The following is a 21,644-nucleotide window of genomic DNA, read 5'->3' on the forward strand; positions in this document are numbered from 1 at the left end:
GCCTTAGCCACTTGAGCCACAGGCGCCGAGCCGGAACAATGTATTTTGGCAAAAGAGTTTTCTTTTTTGAGACAGAGTCTCACTTTGTCACCCTTAGTAGAGTGCTGTGGTGTCATAGCTCACAGCAACCTCAAACTCTTGGACTCAAGTGCTTCTCTTGCCTCAGCCTCCCAAGTAGCTGCGACTACAGGCCCCTGCCACAACACCCGGCTGTTTTTAGAGATGAAGTCTTGCTCTGACTCAGTTTGGTATTGGATCTGTGAGCTCAGGTGATCCACCCACCTTGGCCTAACAGAGTGTAGAGTTTTCTGTTTGAGGTTTCCAAAGGGCTATCTTTAGCCCTGTGAGGAGGGGTGGGGAGGCTTACGGGCTTGACTGGAGCAGGGTATGGTGTAGTCTGTTCTGCTTTGGTTCAGGCTGGTGAGGGGAGCTCCATAGTATGTTAGGGTCATCCCTCCCAAGTTGGCCTGGGGTGGCTTCCCCTGGTCATCCAATCTGCATGGAAGGAGCTGGAGGAAGTTGGGATGGGACCCACAGTACTGAAGAGGGAGGAGCTGAGCCAGCATTTATACCTGGCTATAAATTATACCCTGTGGGGGTTATTGGTGGGACGACTGGGAGGCCAGTGTGGAAGAGCTCTTATTCCTTTGGCCCATTCCTTGAGATAATGATGATGAGCATGGAGCACGGTGGTGGTGAGAACTAGCTGCCCTTTGGTGAGGGCATGTTGGGTGCTGTGTTGGGTAATCTGACCTATATTATCCTGGATCCTAACAATCCAGCAGATCCCAGGTTTTCCTATTTTATGGACTAGGTAACTGAACCTCTTAGACATGAAGTGATTCCTCCAAGATGTCATACTTAAGGGTAGACTCAGGCCTTTGGGTGAATGTATTGGTACAAGAGAGAGTTTCCAGCGACTCCTTTCTGAGCCAGAGAACCTTTTGTGTGGTATTCTGGTAACCTTTTCATTCTTTCCTAAATCTGTCCTTTGACTATTAAACTTGTAACAGGTTGATTCTTTCTCTTTCTCATGTATCCACACCTAATTCCCGTAAAGTCATTTGAAGAAAAATCTTGGACAGTAAAATGTTCTAAAATTACATTTTACAGTTCTAGAAAGGCCGCTGGAGGTATGTGACTTATTAGTAAAGAAGCTAACCCTGTCTTTGAGGGAGGGGTCCCAGTGGGTGGGGGTTCAGGACAAGAAGGGCCACCTTAGCAGAGCGGGTTGTCCCCAGTTCTTCCTTGATCCTGCTAAGTGTCAGCCTCCTTAGTTGCCACTAGGGTATTATGTCAAGCTTCCCCCCACCCCCAGCACTTACGATTTGTGATAGGGTGGGAGATCAAGGCCCTCCTAAGCAGACCACTGTACCTGGGACTTCTGTAACATGTGGTCATGGAGAAACCACAAGCACTAAAGCCTACCTGGCCCTTCTAAGGTCACTCCCTGCAGGGATTAGGACCAGAAAATGAGAAAGCCAAAAGAGAGAAAAAAAAAAGAAAAATTCCAAGAATGAACGTGAAGAAGCAGAAACATCTACTCATCTTTCAGCCTTGGCCAGAGAAGAGAGTCCATTTTTCAAGCAAGCAAGCAAAAAAAAAAAAAAAAAAAAATTGATCTCTGATTGGTTCCAGCCAACCGTGGAGGTGAGTCTAGGTGGTTTACTCAGCGGAACCTTGCACTGGTCACTTGGAAAGTGATTGAAGAACATCCAGGGGGTCACAGGTATTTCAAACAGTTTAGTTTTGGAAGGAAGTTGTAGAATTCTTTACCAGAAGGAGACATGGCAACTTTCCTCTTAAACTTGCTGCCCTTGGTGTGATGACAACTTTTAAAGCTTGGCATAGGCAAGATGGGTCTTCCAGATCCCAGGGTAATAATCGCTGTGGCTTCGGAGTTTCCTCACCTGTTAATAATTTTTGAGACCCTACTGTGTGCCACGTTCTGTGGGGATAGAATGGTAACCAGAAAACACTTCTAAGTCCTGTTGAGCAAGGCGGACAGGTTTTTGTCAAAATGATCACAAAAATGAGGGGCTTGTTCTATTCCAAGGTGAAGCTGCTATAAGGAAAAGCAGGGTATGTCTCAAAGGGATTTGGGAACCCTGAGAGGCCAGTGTGCTGTACTGGGACAAGGCTGGGCGAGGCCCAGCTGGAGGGTGTGTGCACCCCCATGAAGGATTCTGGGGGTACTGGCCTAGCAGCTTCCTAAGGAGGTGGACACCCACCCCCCATCCCAACTTTCCAGCAAACCCACCTGCATTGGCCATGGGTCAGCCACCTTGTTTGTGAGGTTGACCCTTGTCCATTGAGGTGACTGTCCAGGCCTGGCCTGCTGTCTGTTGCTGGCCATGGAACAGAGGCGGCCAGGTGACTGCCCTTAATGAGAGGGGCTCATCTTTGAAGGTAGGAGTGAGAGGGTGACCTAGGGCATCGCTGGCAGCTGCCAGCCCTCACTTGAGTGGGGCCCTTCAGCCTGCTCCTCCATCATCTCTTCTAGTTCCTCCTCCAGTTGGCAGAGTTGCTTGCCAGGCCAATGTGGAGGCAGGGAGATGGCCGGAGGGCTGGGTGGCTGAGGCAGCCAGGCCAGGGCTGGGCAGGATGGCGATTCTGCTCTCTCCTGGACAAACCCTTTGGAGACCCCTCAGAATGCTGCTTCCCCGGGCTGTGGAAGGGGCCCTGCACAGAGGTAGTGACTCTCAAAGTTTGCTTTCCCAAAGCTCTTACCTCTATGCAGATATGCGGTGTAGGGCAGGGGAGAAAGGTTAACCATAGCGCGCCCTTGTCTTAATTTGGAATTTCCTGAATTAATGTGGGCTTTGGTCCTGCACACAGGATCCCCAGGGGGAGGTTTTCTTTTCTCTGCAAAACACCAGAGAAAAGTGATCCCTGCGGCTCTAGCCTGCCTTTCCCTGGCCCTGCTGCGGTACACAACCTGCTGGGAGCCTGTCCCCGCCCACCTCAGGGCTCCCTGCCCCCTTGCCTGAGAGCAATTTAGGAAACCTCTCTGCCAGGTCATTCAGGACTGTGGGTTATGAATCTCAGCTATGGCCAGCCCTGAACTGGCTGAGCCCAGAGCAGTGGGACCAAACCATTCAAATGAGGAGGGCCATCTGTTCCCCGCTCCAGCTGCTGTCCCTTCATTTGCAAATGGCTGGGCTGCTGCTGGGGGGACGGTCCTGGGACACATCTGCAACCACTGAAGGGGTGTTGGAACCAGGGTCCTGCTGAGAGGAGAAAGGCTGAGCCTTACATAAACTTGCTGAACAAACCCCCAGGAGGTCTCTTGGAATGACTCTTAACCTTCCCTCACCCTTTCCTTTTTTCTTTTTGTTTTGTAGCTGGGCCACTATAAAGTATTCAGAAAGTTCTTGCCTATTCTGTGGGTTTGGGGAAAATGTCAAATAGGATTTGGACATTAGTCTGATCTTTAAGGAGTATACAGGGCAGGTGTATCCACCCGAGTACACACTATTCATTGAATGTTTTTATCAGTGTCTGAGAGGTGCATGGGTTCCAGTGTCAGCTTTTAGGTAAGACCACAGGTAACACCAGGTGTGGAAAGGTGACTGTCCCTGAAACCTCGCCTCTGGAATGCAGTTAGGCTGCCAGCTCTGGGGCCTGCTCTTTGGAATGCGGGCCAGTTACCCAGACTCACAGTAACCAGGCCTTCAAGCCTATGGGCTGTGTGGAGGCTCAGCTCTTGGGCCTCCTGTCCACAGTTTGGTTTGCAGGGCTATTCTTGGCATGCTGTAGGATAGTGACTGGTTGCTCAACTCCCGAGCCCGCCAGGATCCTCATCTCAGGCGAATTCTGTGGCATGTTTCTGTAAATATAACATGCCCCACATGTAAATGTCAGGTGCTTTCAGGTTTGTTGGACGAATGAATAGCAGAGGGTATTTTGATAAGCCACAAGCCTCTTCCCTTAGCAGGTCCCTCAAACAGGGGTTGTACATGGGTGTTGGTAACAACAGGTCTCAAAGATCTTCCCGTGTTTAGTCCCATTTGAGAACATTTCAGAAATCCCCACTTAGGTAACTTACATATAAATGATGTGACAGGTTTGTTCATTTGAAAAAAAAAAAACAACCCTGTTTTGAAGGCAGAGGAATGTGCATCGAGGTTCTCACGTGTTTGGAAACAGCAATCTGCTGATCAGTGAGTATGGAGCGCTAAGCCATAGCGGGAGCCTGGGAGTGCTGAGGTGCAGGCAGGTGCGCAGAGGCCTTCCTGGGCAGCCTTGGCATTTGTCCAAGGGCAGGTCTGTGACTCTGAGGCTTGACGATGGGACAGGCTGTTCACACTGTCTGGCAGAAGCAGGTCTCCAAATCTTGTCTTTAGTCGCTGGAGCTGAAGTTCTGACACACTGTGGTCCTTGGCCCATCAGGATCAACCTCACCTGGGAACTTGTGGGAAATATAGAATCTCAGCCAGGCCCCCTGCCTCCTTGGACCAGATTCCTTGAAGTGGGGTTGAGGAAGTTGTGTTTTAAACCATCACGGTGGTCTTAATGCAGAGTAATGTCTGGGGAGCCCTGCACTGATCCTCACTCTAGAAGCCCTCTGTATATCTGCTGGCTGGAGTGTGTGGGGGCTGGAGGTAGACTGTGCGTGTATTTTAATGTGCTTATACTAGAGGGGTAAGCAAAAGCTGTGGTGTCTTGGAGATGGGAGCCATGCAGCATCTTACTGGGAATCAGGAACTTTCACAGAGCAGTTATCTGAGCTGGGCTTCTTTGAAGGCTGCATGGGAGTCTGCCAGGCAGAGTAGCTGGGTAGACATGTAGGTAGAGAGAGGGACACGGGGCCTGGATCATGCTATAGTGCAGGGATTTATTGGGTTTTATTGGGTTTTATTGTGTCTGAGGGAGGAGGGGGCTGTGCCTTTTTTACATTAAAAAGTAGAGGTCAGAAGAGTTTCCAAAAGATCACTCTGGGTCTGCAGAGGCACATCACGAGGTCCTGTGGAGAGATGGTGTCCTGGAGGGATGCCATCTTGCCTGTGCTTGCTTTCTGAGCCATTTCAGAGATAGGCTTAATAGGTGAGGGGCTGCGGGGATGGATCTGAGGAAAGGCAAGAGGAGAGAGGGGCTACAGTGTGGCCTTGAAACCTGGGCTGCTGTTCTGCAGTGACTCCCTCAGTGAGAGGCCTGCGGAGGAGGAGGAGGGGTGGAAGGTCACCTGCTTGTTGTGGGTAGGACCTCTGCCGGCATCCAGCTAATGCGTTCCTTCCCCCAGACAAGTGGAAATAGGAACCTGCAAGCCAGGACTTGAGTGGCATCCACTGGGAGGTGGGAAAAGCCGCAGGGCCCCAGGAGATAGGAATGTGAGGGAAGGACCAGGAGAGCAGGAGGTGGATGGAACTCTGGGCATGTCCGTGGACACAGCAGGGGCGGGAGGAAGTTCCTAGAAAGGCACGGAGACCTCCCTGACACGTTCCTACCCTTACAAACGCGCGCGTGCCCACATGTGCACGCACGCCAGCAGGAACCGTAGCTGAAGATGATCTGCCCTGACCTGTGCCAGTGTGGTTTGGGAAACAGAGGGCTTCCCCTTTCTTCTCTCACATCTCATCCTCCCGGTTGAGAAATCCTGGTTGGGCGGCTTTTCTTTCTTTCTTTCTTGAAGGGGGAATGATGATTTCCACTGGGAGGTCTTTCCGATGGCGGGCACACGTGTGCCAGGCCTTGTGCCTTCTGTTCACAAGGCATGTGTTACTGTCCCTAGTTTGCAGGGAAAGAAAAATGAAGGATCGAAGAAGCTGAGGGTCTGTGTCATGCATTCTGGTAAGTGGCAGAGTCGGCCCTTAGGTGTGGATTTTAATATCCTCAGCCTTGTCCTTACCTTTTCTGAAGAGTCACCAGGGAAGAGACAAAAATCAGACTGTACCCTTCTTAAGGTGTGTAAGGGTAATGGGAAGCTTCCTCTTCACCTTGCAAGGTTTGCTGATCAACTCGTAATACTCACAATGAGGCCACTTAATAAAGAAAAAGAGATTTATTTACTGTATACAGGGAAAGACTCACAGGGATTACCCAGGGAGGTCCAAAAATTGATATACCCCCATTTTAGAGGGGAAGGGGAGATGAGGAATATAGTAATTTTGTTTAGGGGCAATAAATGGCTACTAGGAGGATCACAGATACCTGAGGCAAGGAATGGTGGGCGAAGACGGACAGATTGTTGTCAGTGTTTCTGACAACGGTTTTAAATCAATCTAGACACAGATGTTATATTTAAAGTGATTTTGGGGGCCAGGTCTAGTTGTCTTCTCGATCTTTTTTCCTGCAATATACTGATAACAGGGAGAGGGAGGGAAGTCAATTGTCTTTTTTTTTTTGGATGGGTCTGTCTGGTTTTATGCAGATAGAGGGAAAGCGCCTTCCAATGCCTATTGATCTGTAAGGGTCTTTAATTCAAAATGTACCAAGGAGATGTATTTGGGGGCAAAATCCCCTGAGCTCCATTTGGTGCCCTGAGAGGCTTGGGGCATGGCTGTAGAAGTTGGAGGAGTGTCTCATAAACAGGTAGTTCCCCGCTGTATAAAGTGACGGGGGCTGCCTTGGGCAAGCACTGTTTGGGAAGCAGACGGTTTTTAGAACTGGAGATGACGTGGCTTCATTTTATAGGGCAACAACTCTGCAGGGCCCCTCTTTTTAAAATTTTTTTAATTTCAGACTTTTGGGGGGTACATGTTTTGTTTACACGCTTTGTTTTGTACAGATCGAGTCAAAGTTATACAGGAAAGCGTGTCCTTCACCCAGGCAGGGTGTGCTGGACCCAAGAGGTGTGAATTTCCACCCCTTCTCTCCCCTCCCCCAACTTGATTTTCAGTGAGATTTACCTCAATATATACACTCAAGCGTTGGTCTATTAGTTTCAATTTGGTATTGAGTACATGTTTGTTTCTCCATTCTTGTGATAGTTTGCTTAGCAGAATGGTTTCCGGTTTCCTCCAGGTTGTCCAAAAAGATACTAGATCACTACTTTTTAATGGCTGAGTAGTACTCCATAGTATGCATATACCACATTTCATTAATCCATTCAAACATTGGTGGGCTTGGGTTGTTTCCATGTCTTTACGATTGTGAATTGTGCTGCTATAAACATTTGAGTGCAGGTGTCCTTTTTATAAAATATCATTTTTGTAAAATGACCTTTTTCCCTTTGGGTATATGCCCAGCAGTGGGTAAGCTCTTTGAGGTATTGCCATACAATTTTCCATAGAGGTTGCACTAACTTGCAGTCCCACCAACAGTGTGTAAGAGTTCCTTTCTCTCCACATCCACGCCAGCACCCTTTGTTTGGGGACTTTTTCATGTGAGCCTTTCTCATTGGAGTTAGGTGATGTCTCCTTGTGGTTTTGATTTGCATTTTCCTAACGATTAGAGATGTTGAACATTTTTTCGTGAGTTTGTTGGCCACTAGTATATCTCCACTGAAATGTTTATGTCTTTTGCCCTCTTTTTAATGCGCTTGTTTGGTGATTTCTTGCTGAGTTGCTTGAGTTCTTGGTAGATTCTGGTGCTTGGTCCTTTATCAGGACTGTGCAAGGCCCCTCTTGACTTTGAGATCATGTTGGTAAAGGCTAGAGGCATCCCATTCACTCCTTCACCTCTTGTGAGTGACCCACTTGCCTTCTGCTGACAGCATTTCCCCTAGAACATTTTTCCCTAGGCAGTGTGCCCTAAGAAGCCCCAAAAAGCTTAACCTGCCCCAGGCCTCCCCTGCCATGTCCCGCAAGTGCATTTTCAGAAGGCAGGCGGCCTGGCGGCCAGGCGGCCAAGTACACAGACTCATTGTACGTCCCTGTCGGGGTGTGCAGGGGACTTTGACATAACTTGTATTGTAGCACAAGTTTCTACTTCCTGGGCACTATATAATCTAATGGCCTGTCACTTGGGGAAATGCCTTCTGAACAAAGGACTCCATTTTGAAGTTCTTGCCCAAGCAAACTGCCAATCCGTAGGGATTTTATGCAAACAGTATTGATCTAATACCTGAATCTCTGTGGTCCAGTGGGAATTTTGCTCTCTTGACTGTAGAATTCCACGCACGTTGTGGGACCAGGGAGAGCATGTTCCTTGTGTGCCTCTCTGCCTTCTGGAGAACACTGTCACAGACATCAAGATCAAAAGAGAGAGATGCTCACAAAATAGGGGGTGGAGATTTCCACTTGGGACCCACTTAGAGGGTGCCCTGGGTGACTCTCTTAAACAAGTGCATTTTTAGTCCCAATAGGTTGCTAACTTTTTATTTTCTCACGGGCAACAGCATAATTTCTTTCAAACGTGGAAAGCTGTTCACCATGTCTCTCAAAGACAGATGTAAATCGCACGAGGAGTGTGCCTGGCTGTGTCATGCACACTTTTTAATGGTTACCGTGTTGGAAACATTAGCTATTATCCCTTCAGTTCACAAGGAATGAGCGCCAGTCTGGGGGTTCTGGAACAGGCCGTCCCCGGCGGCCGAGGTAGCTGTTAGTGGTTGGTAGGATGGAGTCTCCGTACACCCTGACAACCGATGAGAAGGGGGCCTGTTTTACAGCTCTGTTTCCCCCTTGCTCTTGAGTTATTTTGGTCCCTCATCTTTATGGTGACTGTATTTCTTCAGGTAGGGAAATTTATGCTGTGCAGAGTATTTGTCCCTCCACGCCCCCTTAAAGAACAAGTAGTACCCATGCCTTATAAGGCCTCTGTTTGACGCGAGGAATTTTGTCTTTGTACAAGTCTGTTCTTGTAAAGGGGAAGCTCCGAGGGTGTCTGAGCTGGAGCTGCCAGCTCTGCCTGGGCTGGCTTCGATGTCTGTGAGCCCAGAGCCTTCACTGCTGGGCACACAAAGGCTGTCGTTTCTGACTTCATCCTGGCCTGTATGTCACTCTGCTGGGAAGTTCTCCTGCCAGCAAGACTCAGACTGTGCTGCAGGAGGTGGAGGCTGAGCCCCAAAACCCCTGTCTTGTCACACATCATGGGGTTCCGCAGAGCTGTGCTGCACCTGCCCGATGTCCATCTGTCTGTCTGCACCCTTCCTCTCTTCCAGGTCGTAGGAGATATTTCAGGGGTGCTATATCTCTGAGGGGCCGTGCGTTCTATTCCTGAGGACAGGGAATTGGGCATTGGCCAATTAAAACTTCTTACCAGGCCCTGTTGCATGGCCATTACAAGACACTCAAAGACCAGGAAGGCCAGGAGGGGCTACCTGGGACAGGGAGGACTAGTGTCACTTACCATGTGCTTCATGTGCTGTGACCCTGCAGTGACAGTCGCAGCTAGATTTCCATGTGCTGCTTCTGTCAGGATGTTTCACAGTCCTGTAGCTATGACATTTATTGCTCTTGTACAAGGCGGCAGCAGGTCTGGGAGGCATTGGGAGCCCATGGCCATTTTTCTGCTCTTCTCTCTCCTCCTCTCCCCTCCCTTCCAGATGGGGTCTTGCTCTGTTGCCCAGGTTAGAGTGCAATGGCATCATCATAGGTGATTGTAGCCTCAAACTCCTGGGCTCAAGTGATCCTTTTACCTCAGCCTCCCAAGTAGCTGGGACTACAGGCGCCTGCCACAGTGCCTGGCTATTTTTAGACATGGGGTCTTGCTCTTGCTCAGGCTGATCTCAAATTCCTCAGCTCTCAGGCAATCCTCCTGCCTTGGCCTGTCAGAGTGCTGGGATTACTGGCATGAGCTGCTGTGCCCGACCTATTTTTTTGCTTTTGTCCCCAATGCTCCTGTTATATGCCTGTGGGAGCCATTCCTGTAGCCCAGTCCCGGCCGCCTGCCTCTTCTCTCCCCTCCTCTGCCTCACCCTCCCTTTTCTTTCTTCCCTTCTTCTCTTCCAGAAGATTCTGTGTAGGCATTTCTCTCTTTTTCCCTTTCTTCCTCTTTCCAGGGGAATGTGTTTGGGACTGGATACCTGTGACTTTTGGGGAAGGAGAAACCCCAGTGGAATGAGTTCCAGGGCAACCCCTTGGCATTCTTGAAAGTAGGGTCATCTAGACAGCAGCAGAGACACCACTGGGAAAACCCTGGGGAAGTCTGAACTTGTGAAGGCAGCGTGGTGAGCCTCCCGGTGGTGGTGCACGCTGCTTTTTTCTTCCTTAACAGTTTAAATCTGTCGTCCATCCTGCATGAAGTGATTGGCCAGGGCAAGGCTTGGGCTTCCCATCTGTTCTCTGTTTGCATGTGGGCGCCATTTCAAAAACCACATGGGAGAGGTTTATAGGCAAACATTATAAAAAGTGACAGTCTGAAGTGCTGCTATCGCCGGTTTGGCAACATAAAGTGTTACCTGAAATAGCTGACGGTTTCCAAACTCTCTCGAGCTGTTTCAACTGCCTCAAGACAACCCTCCCGATTACGTTGGTGAAGAATTCAGCTGCGTGTGTCCAAGGAAGTCACGCAAGTCACGGCCTTTTTGACTTTTACAGGGTTTCTTCCTAGGGCCACATCCACGTTCTCTTGGTTTATTCCCAGAGGGATAAACTCATGTGGCTCCTAGCTAGTGACAGTCAGTGGGACGTTGCCCTGACAGGTCTCTGCCCTGATCTGCTGTGTGACTTGGAGGGTCAGGCAGTCCCTGCCTCAGTTTCCTTCTCTCCCCACTTGAAGGTCCCTCAGTTGTAAATTCGAATAGTTGCCAAAGAATGGCAGCACGAGGGGTTTCTTAGGGAAGGAGGGGGCCCAGCAGGATCACACACGGGCCACGTGCAGATGACCCTGGTTCACTCCCCGTTTGTTTTTTGACTAGCTGTGCAAGTACCCTGTCTTTCCTTTTTTAATATCAGAAGAGTCAATTTATTGAGAAGAAGCTGCTTATAACGGTGTACGTCTAAAGCGTTTGAAACTTCACGCAGAAAATTCAAACGCACACCTTCCCAGGGGGCGGTGAGCAGCGGTGTGGCCGGGGCAGGTGGAGAGAGTGTGCTGAGCCTGCCCGGCAGGAAACCCAGTGCCTTGTTTGTCCAGCAGGTGTGTGACAGTGACGAAGAGTGCCCACTGCTAGTGTTTTTGTTTCAGCCTGCTCAGTTCTTTTCGAATTATTTTAATTTATATTATGAAAAATATGTGGAAACATTTTCTCTCTGTGGAAGCTTCTGAAAGAGCACTTGGTATGTAGCAAAGCGGCCTCTGGAACCTTCTCCCTGTGGTGTTTGGCAGGACACAAGGGAAATGTTGGCCTGTGTGTGCTGCGCTGATTCATGTAGGAGAGGTGAAAAGTATGCCCCAGTGCCAGAAAATAGGAACCCAGGAAGCGTTACTATTACTGTGCATTTCTTAGGAATTCTTTGCCTTGTGTCGATGGTCCTGGCTGACCAAGCAGGCCGTGCAGCTTGGAGGTCAGGGAGGGGTGGCCCCATCTGTGGCGGGTTGTCAGTGTTAGGGAGGCCTGTTGGGGCGTGGTGAGTGCAGCAGCCCTGATGTCAGAGGGAATCAGCAGGTTGTCCTGGCCCCTGTGGAACAATATGGGGTAGATCTGACTGTGGAGAGGGACGAAGAGGGTTTGGGAAGCAGGGGTCTGCGGGGAGTGGGCAGTGCGGTCACCTAGAGCATTCAGGCTCAGGAGAGCAGCCAGAGCCCCCAGATAACAGATGGCCTTGGGGGCAGGGGCAGAGTCCTTGGTTGTGTGGCCTGAGATGCCTTTGATGTGAACCCACGTGCAGGAACCTGTGTGCTGGGATGCAGGGTGGCAGGGAGGCAGCGGGGCTGGGATTGGGGCCTCCCCACCTGTGCCCCCCATGTGTCCCCCCGCTTCTCTTCATTTATAAGTCTTTGTCTTCTTACTGTTTGTCCCCGGCCTCTTCCTCCCTTTCTTCTGTGTTTATTCATCCATTCTCCCTTCTCTCTAATGTTCTCAAAGTGTCTCAGGCTACCTGGGAATGTTGCTGGATTGTTTGCTAAAGACACTGCTGACCCCAAGATGGGGCTTCTGTGAAATAACCACTTAGGGGAGGAGGGCGGAGGGAAGGAGGCGTCCCTGCTTGCCGAATTCTCCAAGGTAGTAGTTACTGGTTTGAGACTTGAAAGTCAGCATGGCTTGATTTTAAGGGAGAATGCCATTACCTTATTAATGCATTTTGGGGGAGATTATTATTCTCCTGGATGCTCAGAAAACTGGATGTTAGTTTATTTTTTCTTCAGATTTCAGGGTACAAAGAATTAGGTTACAATGTTTCCATTTGTTAGGTAGAGTCCCTGTTTGGATATCAGTTTTGACCTGGTTGTACTGGAAATGAAAACCATTTTTAGTACATTGTCATCCTAACTGTTGAGATGGGAGCCCATTGGTAAAATCATTCTTGTACTTACACAAACAAATCCAGTTGTCTTCGATTATTCTCTGAAAATCACAGTGCTCAAAATCATGGCAGGCATCTTTAGCTTGGAAGAATTAGCAGTGTAGTGACAGTTACCTCCTTCACATGTCGTGGGTGGCAGATCGGCTTTGCCGTCCTCTGCTCCTGGGCCCTGGTATTTGGGTATTCTTGCTCTTCGATAGATGGGGAACCTGAGGCCAAGGGGGCAAGCAGGAACAGAGAAGCAGGGGAACTCAGGCTTCATCCTCTTCGTCCAGGGCCACACCCTTGAACAAGCATCTCCTCTGTGTATCCTGGAATAAGACGGAGGTCCTCACAGCCTTGCGTTCTTCCTTCCAGAACAGCAGGTGGTGATGTCTCTTTGGTCACATTGGTCTAGCAACTCTTGACTTCCCCTAAGACTTTGTGGTTTACTGATTTCAGGCTAAGGAAAGGATTCTTAGTGAAAACACTTCCCTTTAAAAAAGGAGACGTCATAAATCATAACGCTAGCTTTGTCAGGAGAAAGAGATATTTTTCTGCACCACAATTGTAAGTGCCTCGCTTATCTTTTTTTCCCCCATCCTAATGCAGTCTTAGAGCGTTCCACCGCAGGGAATAGGGACACAGCTCCGCCTTATCAGAGGGGCAGGACAGCAAGGCCCCAGTTTAAGGGAGGGAAGGAAACTGTGCTGTTCCTGCTGACTGTTCGCTGCTCTGGGATCCTCGATGACCAGTGGCTCAGAGGATAGCAAATTTCATAGCATTCTTGGCGACTGGCTGATCATGTGATGTGGTCATAATAAATATTGGTTATTTCATGACCCCAGTCAATCCAATGTAAATTCACTCTAACACGTGAGTACTGTTTCAGTAATTAGTTGTTGGGGACATGGGACCCAGATGACATCTGATCCTTGCTTCAACCAAGTGAAAGGAGTGGTTGAATCAATCTGTGATTCCTGGGCCTGGGAGTGGGAGATGTTCTGAGATTGGAGGACCAAGCCGAGCCTCCTACCTCTCCTAGTTCTCTTCCTCTCTTTTTTCTGTTCAGGTTCAAAGCATTTCTCATAGTCCTCCAGTTCAGTCAGCCACCTTTTGACTTAACCAGCCTTGGGGGACCTGATCTGAGAACCTTCCAGCCAGCCCCCTGACATCTTGAGTTTCGCTTTGTCCTTCAGCTTCTCAGCTCAGGTGGCTGCTGTTGGGAGAAGTCTTCTCTGATCATCTCATGCAACAGGAGCTGAAAAACTTTCTGGAAAGGCAAGACTGTAAATATTTTAGGCTTTTCAGGCCATAGGGTCTCTGTCGCAACTACTCAACTCTGCCCTTGTAATACAAAGCGGCCCAGACACAGGTTGAGGAATGTGTATGGCTGTGCTCCAGGAGAGCTTTGTTTACAAAGCAGGCCGCGCTGGGGCCGGGGAGGGAGTTCTCACCCATCATATCTGTGCGTGCCGTTATCCTGCCAACTAACGCTTAAGACCACCTCTCATACTTTGTATTTTTCGTAGACCTTTTTATTTTTTGTCTGTCACTCCCCTCAACCCCCAATAATAGAAGCTTCACAGGAGTCTTGTCTCCTGTTGCTCCCTGAATAGCCAGAGCAGCGTGTGGTCCATAGTAGCTGTTCAGTAAATAAGTATTGAGTGGGAAAAACAAATTTGTGAAACATGATCTGCCTGCCTGTCAGCTGGCAGGCTGTTTTGGGGGTGTGTTTGTCCCTGTTCAGTTTCCTCTCGTGGCTGTAACTTTAGGTTGGGCACTGGCTAGCGTCTGGGCTCTGTCGGCTTGTATGGCTTGGGTGATGCCCCCTTAGGAAACCCCGGGCCTCCTTGGTTGGTTGTTCATCGTGGTAGTGAGGGGGGCATTTCTTGGACTGGTGCATGTGGCCCTGACTGCTTCTTTAACAGTGGGACTGAAACTTGAATTGACTTTATTTCAATCTCATATGGGAACTTTGTCCTTCTGAGTGGGGTCTAGACAGAAGGAACAATTGTCTCGTGATATCGCCCAGTGCTGGAAAGCTTTGTGTTTTCTGGGCCAGGGACTGTGGGTACCGTTCACAGTTTTCATGTAGAGATGAAAGCCTGCTTCAAGGGCCCTCATGGTCACCCCAACCAGCGGTTCTGGCTGTTCTTAAAGGCCACTGGTTTCCTTCTCTGGGCTGAATCCTTGAGTCTCATCCTGTCCTGCGTTTTCAGTACTGTGGTCACTCTCAATGTTGCCACCTTCCCAGTGTATGCCGGGTGTGACCCATGTGGGGTCAGATGGGCCCTGAGACCCAGGGTTTTCCTGCAGGGTCTTCGTATTTGCTGAGCAAATGGGACATCAGTAAGAAATGGGACATATCCCATGAGCTGGTGAAGTGGGCAGACGTATGGTGGAGGGAGCGAGGTCACTTCACTGCTGGCCGTTCCTCATCATGGAGGACACTGCTCCATTTGGGTCATGAAGGGTGGATGGGATTGAACAGGGACAAGAGGGAGGAAGGAGTGTCCCTATAGAAGGAGAGGCACAGCGGGCTGGGAGTTTGGGGAGCTTGGGGTGCATGTGGTAGGGGTTGGTGTGCAGGCGGGATCCAGCTTTGTAATGTGGGGTGTGGGCCACGCAGTGCTCAGCACCTTCATTTCGGCCTCAGTTTAAACTCAGCGGAGACCCCTTCTCAGCTGTCTGGGCATTTTGTTCTTGGTGTTAAGGCCTCTAGCTTTTATCATTTAGAGAAAATAACATGTCCCAGCTCACCCAGCACAGAATTAAGTCTTGAGACCCACTAAGTACTGATCTGAACTTAGCGCTCACAGAGATTCCAGACAGCAAACCATTTTGTACAGGGAGTTTGAGAAGTTTCTATTTAAGAAGCTCAGCTTTGTGAGAATAGACTGAGTCTAGCACAGATAAATAGGTGATTAAGACTGTGTGTGTGTGTGTACACGTGTGCTCGGGTCTGCCTGTGTTACATGTCATCACGTTGAACGCACAAATTTGTAACACTCAATGTTCTTACAAATAAAATGGGCCACCGGAATAAGACGTTCCCAGGTGTTAACAGCACAAACAGGCTTTGGATTGGCGAGGGACTCAAACATTTTCTTGTGGAACATCCTTCCGTACTGGGGTTTGGTTTGTTTTTCAAGCCCTGCAGTACCTGGAACCTGAGGCAGGATGGATTAGCAAGGAGCTTCCTCTGGCTGCTGTTTCAGACGCCCAGTCTGGTCTGCGAGTGAGGGCTGCTTTCTTGCTTCTTGGGGTCCAGGGAGAGATGGACACCTACAGAGGCCATTGGCAAAGCAAGAACAGCTTTTCCTGGGAATAAACAGGCCTCCACTGACCTTTGTCGGACGTTCTCTCCTTTTCCTCCTTCTCGCCTGTCTCCACCTTCTCTCCCACCTTTCTGCAGAGCCACCAACCAAATACCAAATCTCTCAACCAGAAGTTTACGTGGCCGCACCCGGGGAGTCGCTCGAGTTGCGCTGCCAGTTGAAAGATGCCTCCATGATCAGTTGGACTAAGGATGGGGTACACATGGGGCCCAGCAATAGGACAGTGCTTATTGGGGAATACTTGCAGATAAAAGGCGCCACACCTAGAGACTCCGGCCTCTATGCTTGTACTGCTGCTAGGACTGTAGACAGTGACACTTGGTACTTCATGGTGAATGTCACAGGTGAGTGGCCTGCAAGCACGACCCTCTCCCTTCTCTGTAGCCTTATTCTGGTTGACATTTTTTTTTTTTTTTTTTTTTTTTTTTGGCTTCATAGTGCTTCCTACTAATTGGAGGCTAGGCACACAGCTTTGTAATTTGTTCCTGATCTGTTTCTGAAATTTTTCCATGGGACCTGGTGCACCCGAGAGGCTGGTCATTAAGAATGACAGAATTCTCGTGCACAAAGCAGCATTTTTCTCTTTAAGATAGGATGTTTTTTCTATAAGGAAAAACAGACCTCTTTTTGGCTTCTCTGTCACTAACTTCCTTGGTATTTAGGATATAAGATTGAAATTTGGATGCTGAGGATTTCTGATTCCTTTGTTAAAATCTGAGTTTCTCTCCTTGATTTTTTTCCATGCAGTGAGTAGGACTAGACAGGCCCTCTTTGTGGCTGAGTTTAAAGTCCTGCTTTCAGAACGTTAGCTGACAATCAGAAGGGCCACGCAGGGCTTCAGTTGTGTTAGGAACTGATTCCTTTCTTGAAGGGGACCCTGAATGCTCAAAGGTTATGCTGGGAAAAAAAAGTCTTTGGAAATTACCGTTGGTCAATGTCAGAGACTTGAACACTGTTTGAAGCTTACAGCCCAGTTCCAGTATGTCTAATTTTACAGTATGTTTAAATATCAGGAAAGCAGAAAACATTGAGAAACTTAATATTGACCAACTGTCGTCAGGGAGAGAAAATTTAAGCCATTAAAACCATCTCTACTAAGCACGGTCCCAGCCTTCTTGTGTGGGTTCTGGGGTTGTTGAATTTGCTATAGAGAAGGTCTAAGTTGTAGATTATGGCAATTAGTATCATTTAGAGAATGTTGTGTTGTGCTTTGCAAAAACACACCCATGGGCTATGTTCTTTTGAATGCAGATGCCATCTCATCTGGAGATGATGAGGACGACACAGATGGCCCTGAGGATTTTGTCAGTGAGAACAGTAACAACAAGAGTAAGTAAGCGCCTGGCTCTGAGCGTCCCCGCGAGAGGAGACTGGAGGGAAGCCCACCTGTCCTGCCAACCCTTCTGCGCTGGGCCGCGTCCGGCCCTCGCCTTTCCCTGCTGTGTCTGCTCTCCGGACTTTCGCCCTGTGAATAAACCAGTCTTGCTGTACAGCTTCTCTACTGTTTGTCCTTTTTCTTCTTATGTCAGTGGCCGCTCGCTTCTCGTTTACTGCTTTCCTGTCTTTGGGGCTCCTTTTTCTCACTGTTCTGAGACATAAAAATAGTAGAGCCACATCTGGCAACATCTTGGTTTTCTTTGTAACCACGGATCCTGCTTGATTCAACCTGGTGATTTCTGCTTGCGGGTGATGGCCCCCTTCCCTGCTTTCTGGTGACATTTAGCAATGTTTGGTTGTCACACAGGGTTGGGGGTAAACATGTGACAGTGCACGGCGGAGTCTCTGCTCCCCAGCGTCGTCTGTGCTGAGACTTGAGAAGCCTGGGCCTTTTAAAACAGGTGCCTCACGCTGGGGGGAGGTAAAGGAGGTATCTCTCCTTGGAGACCTTGACTGGAAAGGGGGCTGAGGGTTTGCTCACTTGGAGGTAGGTAATACTGAACGCTAACGCCTGAGAGGCCAAGGTCTGCGTTGGTTAGAACATAGTGTAGCCCCTTGAATGGGGCAGCCTGAGCATGAATGCTGCTCCTGTACTTGTAAGTAGCTTGTTTAACTCTGCTGCCCAGTTTCTTCAACTATAAAGTGGGAATAATTAATAATAATCATGATAAATCTTATGGGGTTGTTATGAGGACTAAATGAGTTACTATTTGTACAGTGTTCGGAAGAGTGAGTTCTTGTGACTGTTCAATAAACACAATAAAATACAGCATAAATCACATTTTTTAATGACGTGGCTAGAATGTCCCTAAAGTGACTGGACATTGAACCCTGGGGTGGTTCTTTGCTTCATGGTGTGTTCTACATCTTCTCAAAAGGGTTGTGGAAAACTTAGTAAATTCAAACAAGGCCTAAATGATAAGACAATTAGTTAATAAAACAGGCCCAACATAAAGAAAAGAAAAAGACTTTAAAAAGAGCAGTTTTAGGGTCCCTAAATTGACACCAAAATTGAAAGTATAGAGATTTCCCATATGCCCTTGCCCCTGCCCCATGCACAGCCTCCGCCAGTATCAGCATCCCCACCAGGTGGGACAGTGTGTTACAGCCAATGCACCTTCTTAGCACTTGGATAATATCCCATTGTCTGTATGCACTGAAAGTTTTTGGTCCATCCACCTTTAGCAGACACCTTGGCTGCTTCTAAGTAGCGACAGTTACGCAGCAAACATCTGTGTGCAGGTTTTTGTGTACCTGTAGTTTTCAGCTCCTACAGGTAAATATCAAGGAGTGTGTTTGCTAGACTGATTATATATGAGTGTGTTAGGTTTGTAGGGAACCACCAACTTGCCTTCCAAAATCGCTGTACCATTTTGCATTCCTACCAGCAGTAATGAGAGTTCCTGTTGCTCCATGTCCTAGCTAGCATGCGATGCTGTCAGTGTTCTGACATTTGACATCAGTGTTTGGGCCATTCTAATAGGTATATAGTGTTATGTCATTGTTTGGGTTTGCATTTCCCTGATGAAGGCATCTTTTCGTATGATTAATTGCTATCTGTGTATCTTCTTGGGTGGTATCTGCTAAGGCCTTTGGCCCGTCTTTTAACTGGATGGCTTGTTTTCTCATTGTTGAGTTTTAAGAGTTCTGTGTGTATTTGTGTTTCTTACAGATACTTTCTCCCTTCTGTGTCTTGTCTTTTCTTTCTCCTGACAGCATCTCACACAGAGCAGGCATAGTTAATTTTCACGAAGTCCAGCTTATCGATTCTTTCATAGATTGTGCCCTTAATGTTGTATCTTACGTCATCATCAAACCCACGGTCATCTAGAGTTTCTCCTGTGTTATCTCCTAGGAGTTTTTTAGTTTTATGTTTTAAGTTTAGGTATGTGATCCACCTTAACACACTGTGGACTGGTAATTTTATGCAGAAACTACCCATGTCACAGGGTAACTCATGACCAGTCAGCAGTGTGTTAATTTTTGTTCCAGGCATGAGGTCTATGTCTAGATTCATAATTCTGTGTGAAGGTGTCCAGTTGTTCCAGCACTGTTTGTTGAAGAGACTGTCCTTTGGCTCAGGGTTTTTTAAAGGAAGAAGAGGAAATAGATATTGTTAGGCACCTGGGATAAATGTGTTAAGTGAAGATTCAGATTTGTCTCCAAGTCTCCGAGCAGCTTGGGCAGAAAGGGAAATATTTTGGTTTGTGCAGTTTTTACTTTTTGGCAAGAGGAAGCTTAGGGCAGTGGTCCTCGATGTGTAGCCCCTGGATGAGCAGCCTGAGACTTTTCAGGCCCCTCCTCAGACGTGCTATTTTAGGAACTCTGGGGGTGATTCTGATTCTCACTAAAGTGTGAGAACTGCTGGAGATCTGCCTTGAATGGGATTCACCACTAGCAGTCTGGTTCATAAACCAGTGGGTCATGAGGTCAGTGAAAGTCTTTCCTATGATGATTCCCAGCAGCCTTGTGGAGAGGTTGTTATTATTACTTAGTAAAGACACCGAGACGACAGAGGACGTTGCTCGCTACTTCATCCTTTGGCCCCGGTATGAAGCCGGAGGTAGATAAGCTGAGGGCCTGCCTCAGGCAGGCTGTGTGCTGGCTGCTGGCTCCATTAATGCCACCAAGAAGCCGATAAAGTAGAGATAGAATCTATTCTTGTTTTATTGATCAGGAACTCGTGACTCTGGAAAGGCACAGCTGTGCTTCAGTGGTAGCCTGTTGCATGTTGGAGAGCTCAGATGGCTGTGTCCAGCTCTAAAGTGACGCCTGCACATCAGTGTTGAGGGAGACACCAGATTCTGCCAGCGTAGTTTTGTCCCTGTGCTGGGAGCTGTGTTGTCCTGCTGGTCAAGTGCCCAGCCTAATAGCAGGTCACCATGAATCCATGTGAAGTAATGAAATACAGCAGCCTCTGGCTTTTCGTTGTGACCTGAGTCCTGACTGCCCAGAGTCCGTGCAGAAGGGCCGGGCAGTGCTCTGTCTGACAAATGCCAGCCCGCAGTGCACTTGCCAGGCCTTCACCTTGCAAGCAGGATTTTTTTGTAATTAGCTCTCGAATGACACCAACTCTGCCCCTGAAATGGGTGCTCTGCCGTGATTAAGGGCCGGTGTTAGCTGTACCAGGGAGATACTGCTGGCGGGAGGTGCCTCCCTTTGGTGCCTGTGAAACCCTAGATTCTATTTAAAGTGATAGCAGTTCTTAGCTGGCTACTTGGCCCCTGCCATCTGTTAGTGTGATTAGGCCGGGCTGATTCACAGGTGCAGCCTGGGGCAGCTGAGATTAAGCAGCTGTGGCCTGTGTGGACAGAGGAATGCCACGCCAGAGTAATTGGCAAGGCAGAAGAGGGGATGTTGCCATTAAAACAATTTTTTGCCACCTCAAGTGTCAAATGCCTGACCTGATTAATAGGGAAAATTGCAGAAGCACCAAATTCTTAGCATTTTCAGCCACCTGGAAAACACCCATGTGTCCAGATTGACCTTTTGATTGTCTGCAAATGCCACTGGGGTGTGCTCGAATTTTCCTCTTTGGTAACATTAACAAATGTTGCTCCAGTGACCTGGGCTGGCAGTGACATTTTTAGACTTTTCTGAGGAGGTTTAGACTTTCCTGAGGCTTTTGTTTGTGTGTTTGCCTTTTTGATTGAGACATCACATTTTTCTGATCTTCTGGCTTGACTAATACCCTGCACACTGTTCCCTCTGCTGGTATCTTATATGTTGTTTATTTGATTTTGGGGTGAACTAGAAGAAGATGAGCTTATCTGCCCGGCAGAGTTCTTTTTAGATTCTGTACAGAGTATAAAAAGTAAGCTAGCTTGCAGAAACCGTGGCAAAAGGAATAATTGAGAAGGCAGGATTGTTGAATTTTGGCCACCAGCCTGGTATCCAGTGGCCATGATTCAGTAGCATCATGGTCGTGTTTGATTTTTGTGGGAGCATTATGCAGTATTCTGGCTGCTCTTAGCTTAGGCCCAACTCAGCAGTGGGCTTTCATGCAGAGGAATTTCTCATTCACCTGGTGGACCAAGGAGCTCATTTATGAGTGTTCACATGATGCCATATCTCAGGGTGCCTTTTACAGTAGACTTTTTGCTTCTTGAGGACACAAGAACCCTGTTGAATGAATGTTTTATGGAGTAACAGTCCTTACATATATCTTTTATGGAATCTCATTAAAAATAGAGCAGTGTTCCAGAAAATAAGCTAGTGTTTCCCAAAGAATATTTCTCAAAACCCTTGACCAGAATAATTCTCTGCCAAAATTGAGTTATATTTTGAAATAAATTTGGAAAATACTTGGACTCTTTTTGGGGGGAGACTTACAATGGCCATCAGCATAGTACAAGTTCTGAAAAGTTACATAGTAAAACTGTTTAAATCTGTTTAAGTTTCTCCTTTTCCAGACTTTTTCAAATTTGCTGACTATATAACCCCCCACACACACTTTTTGGGGTAAGAGTGCCATGATGTCATAGCTCATAGCACCCTCAAACTCTTGGGCTCAAATGATCCTCTTGCCTTAGTCTCCCAGCCAAGTAGCTGGGACTATAGTGCCCGCCTCTATGCCCAGCCAGTTTTTCTGTTTTTT

At 48.1% G+C, this 21,644-nt stretch overlaps 1 protein-coding gene across 12 annotated transcripts in view; it reads left to right on the plus strand.

Moving 5' to 3' along the window:
• Positions 1-21,644, plus strand: part of FGFR2 (fibroblast growth factor receptor 2) — a 108,318-nt gene that overhangs the window by 12,792 nt on the left and 73,882 nt on the right. For 5 of the 12 annotated variants that reach the window (XM_023511647.1, XM_023511649.1, XM_023511648.1 and 2 more), the window contains exons 3-4: positions 15,688-15,954; positions 16,862-16,939. The exons of 3 other annotated variants lie outside the window; for them this stretch is intronic. In XM_023511647.1, the coding sequence (XP_023367415.1) occupies positions 15,688-15,954; positions 16,862-16,939 (345 nt within the window). The remainder of the gene's footprint in view (positions 1-15,687; positions 15,955-16,861; positions 16,940-21,644) is intronic. 4 more of the 12 variants (XM_023511652.1, XM_023511654.1, XM_023511653.1 and 1 more) reach the window with 1 other exon arrangement.

This window comes from Otolemur garnettii, unplaced genomic scaffold, assembly GCF_000181295.1.
Source record: "Otolemur garnettii isolate 467f Iridium unplaced genomic scaffold, OtoGar3 scaffold00021, whole genome shotgun sequence".
Classification (NCBI taxonomy): Eukaryota; Metazoa; Chordata; class Mammalia; order Primates; family Galagidae; genus Otolemur; species Otolemur garnettii.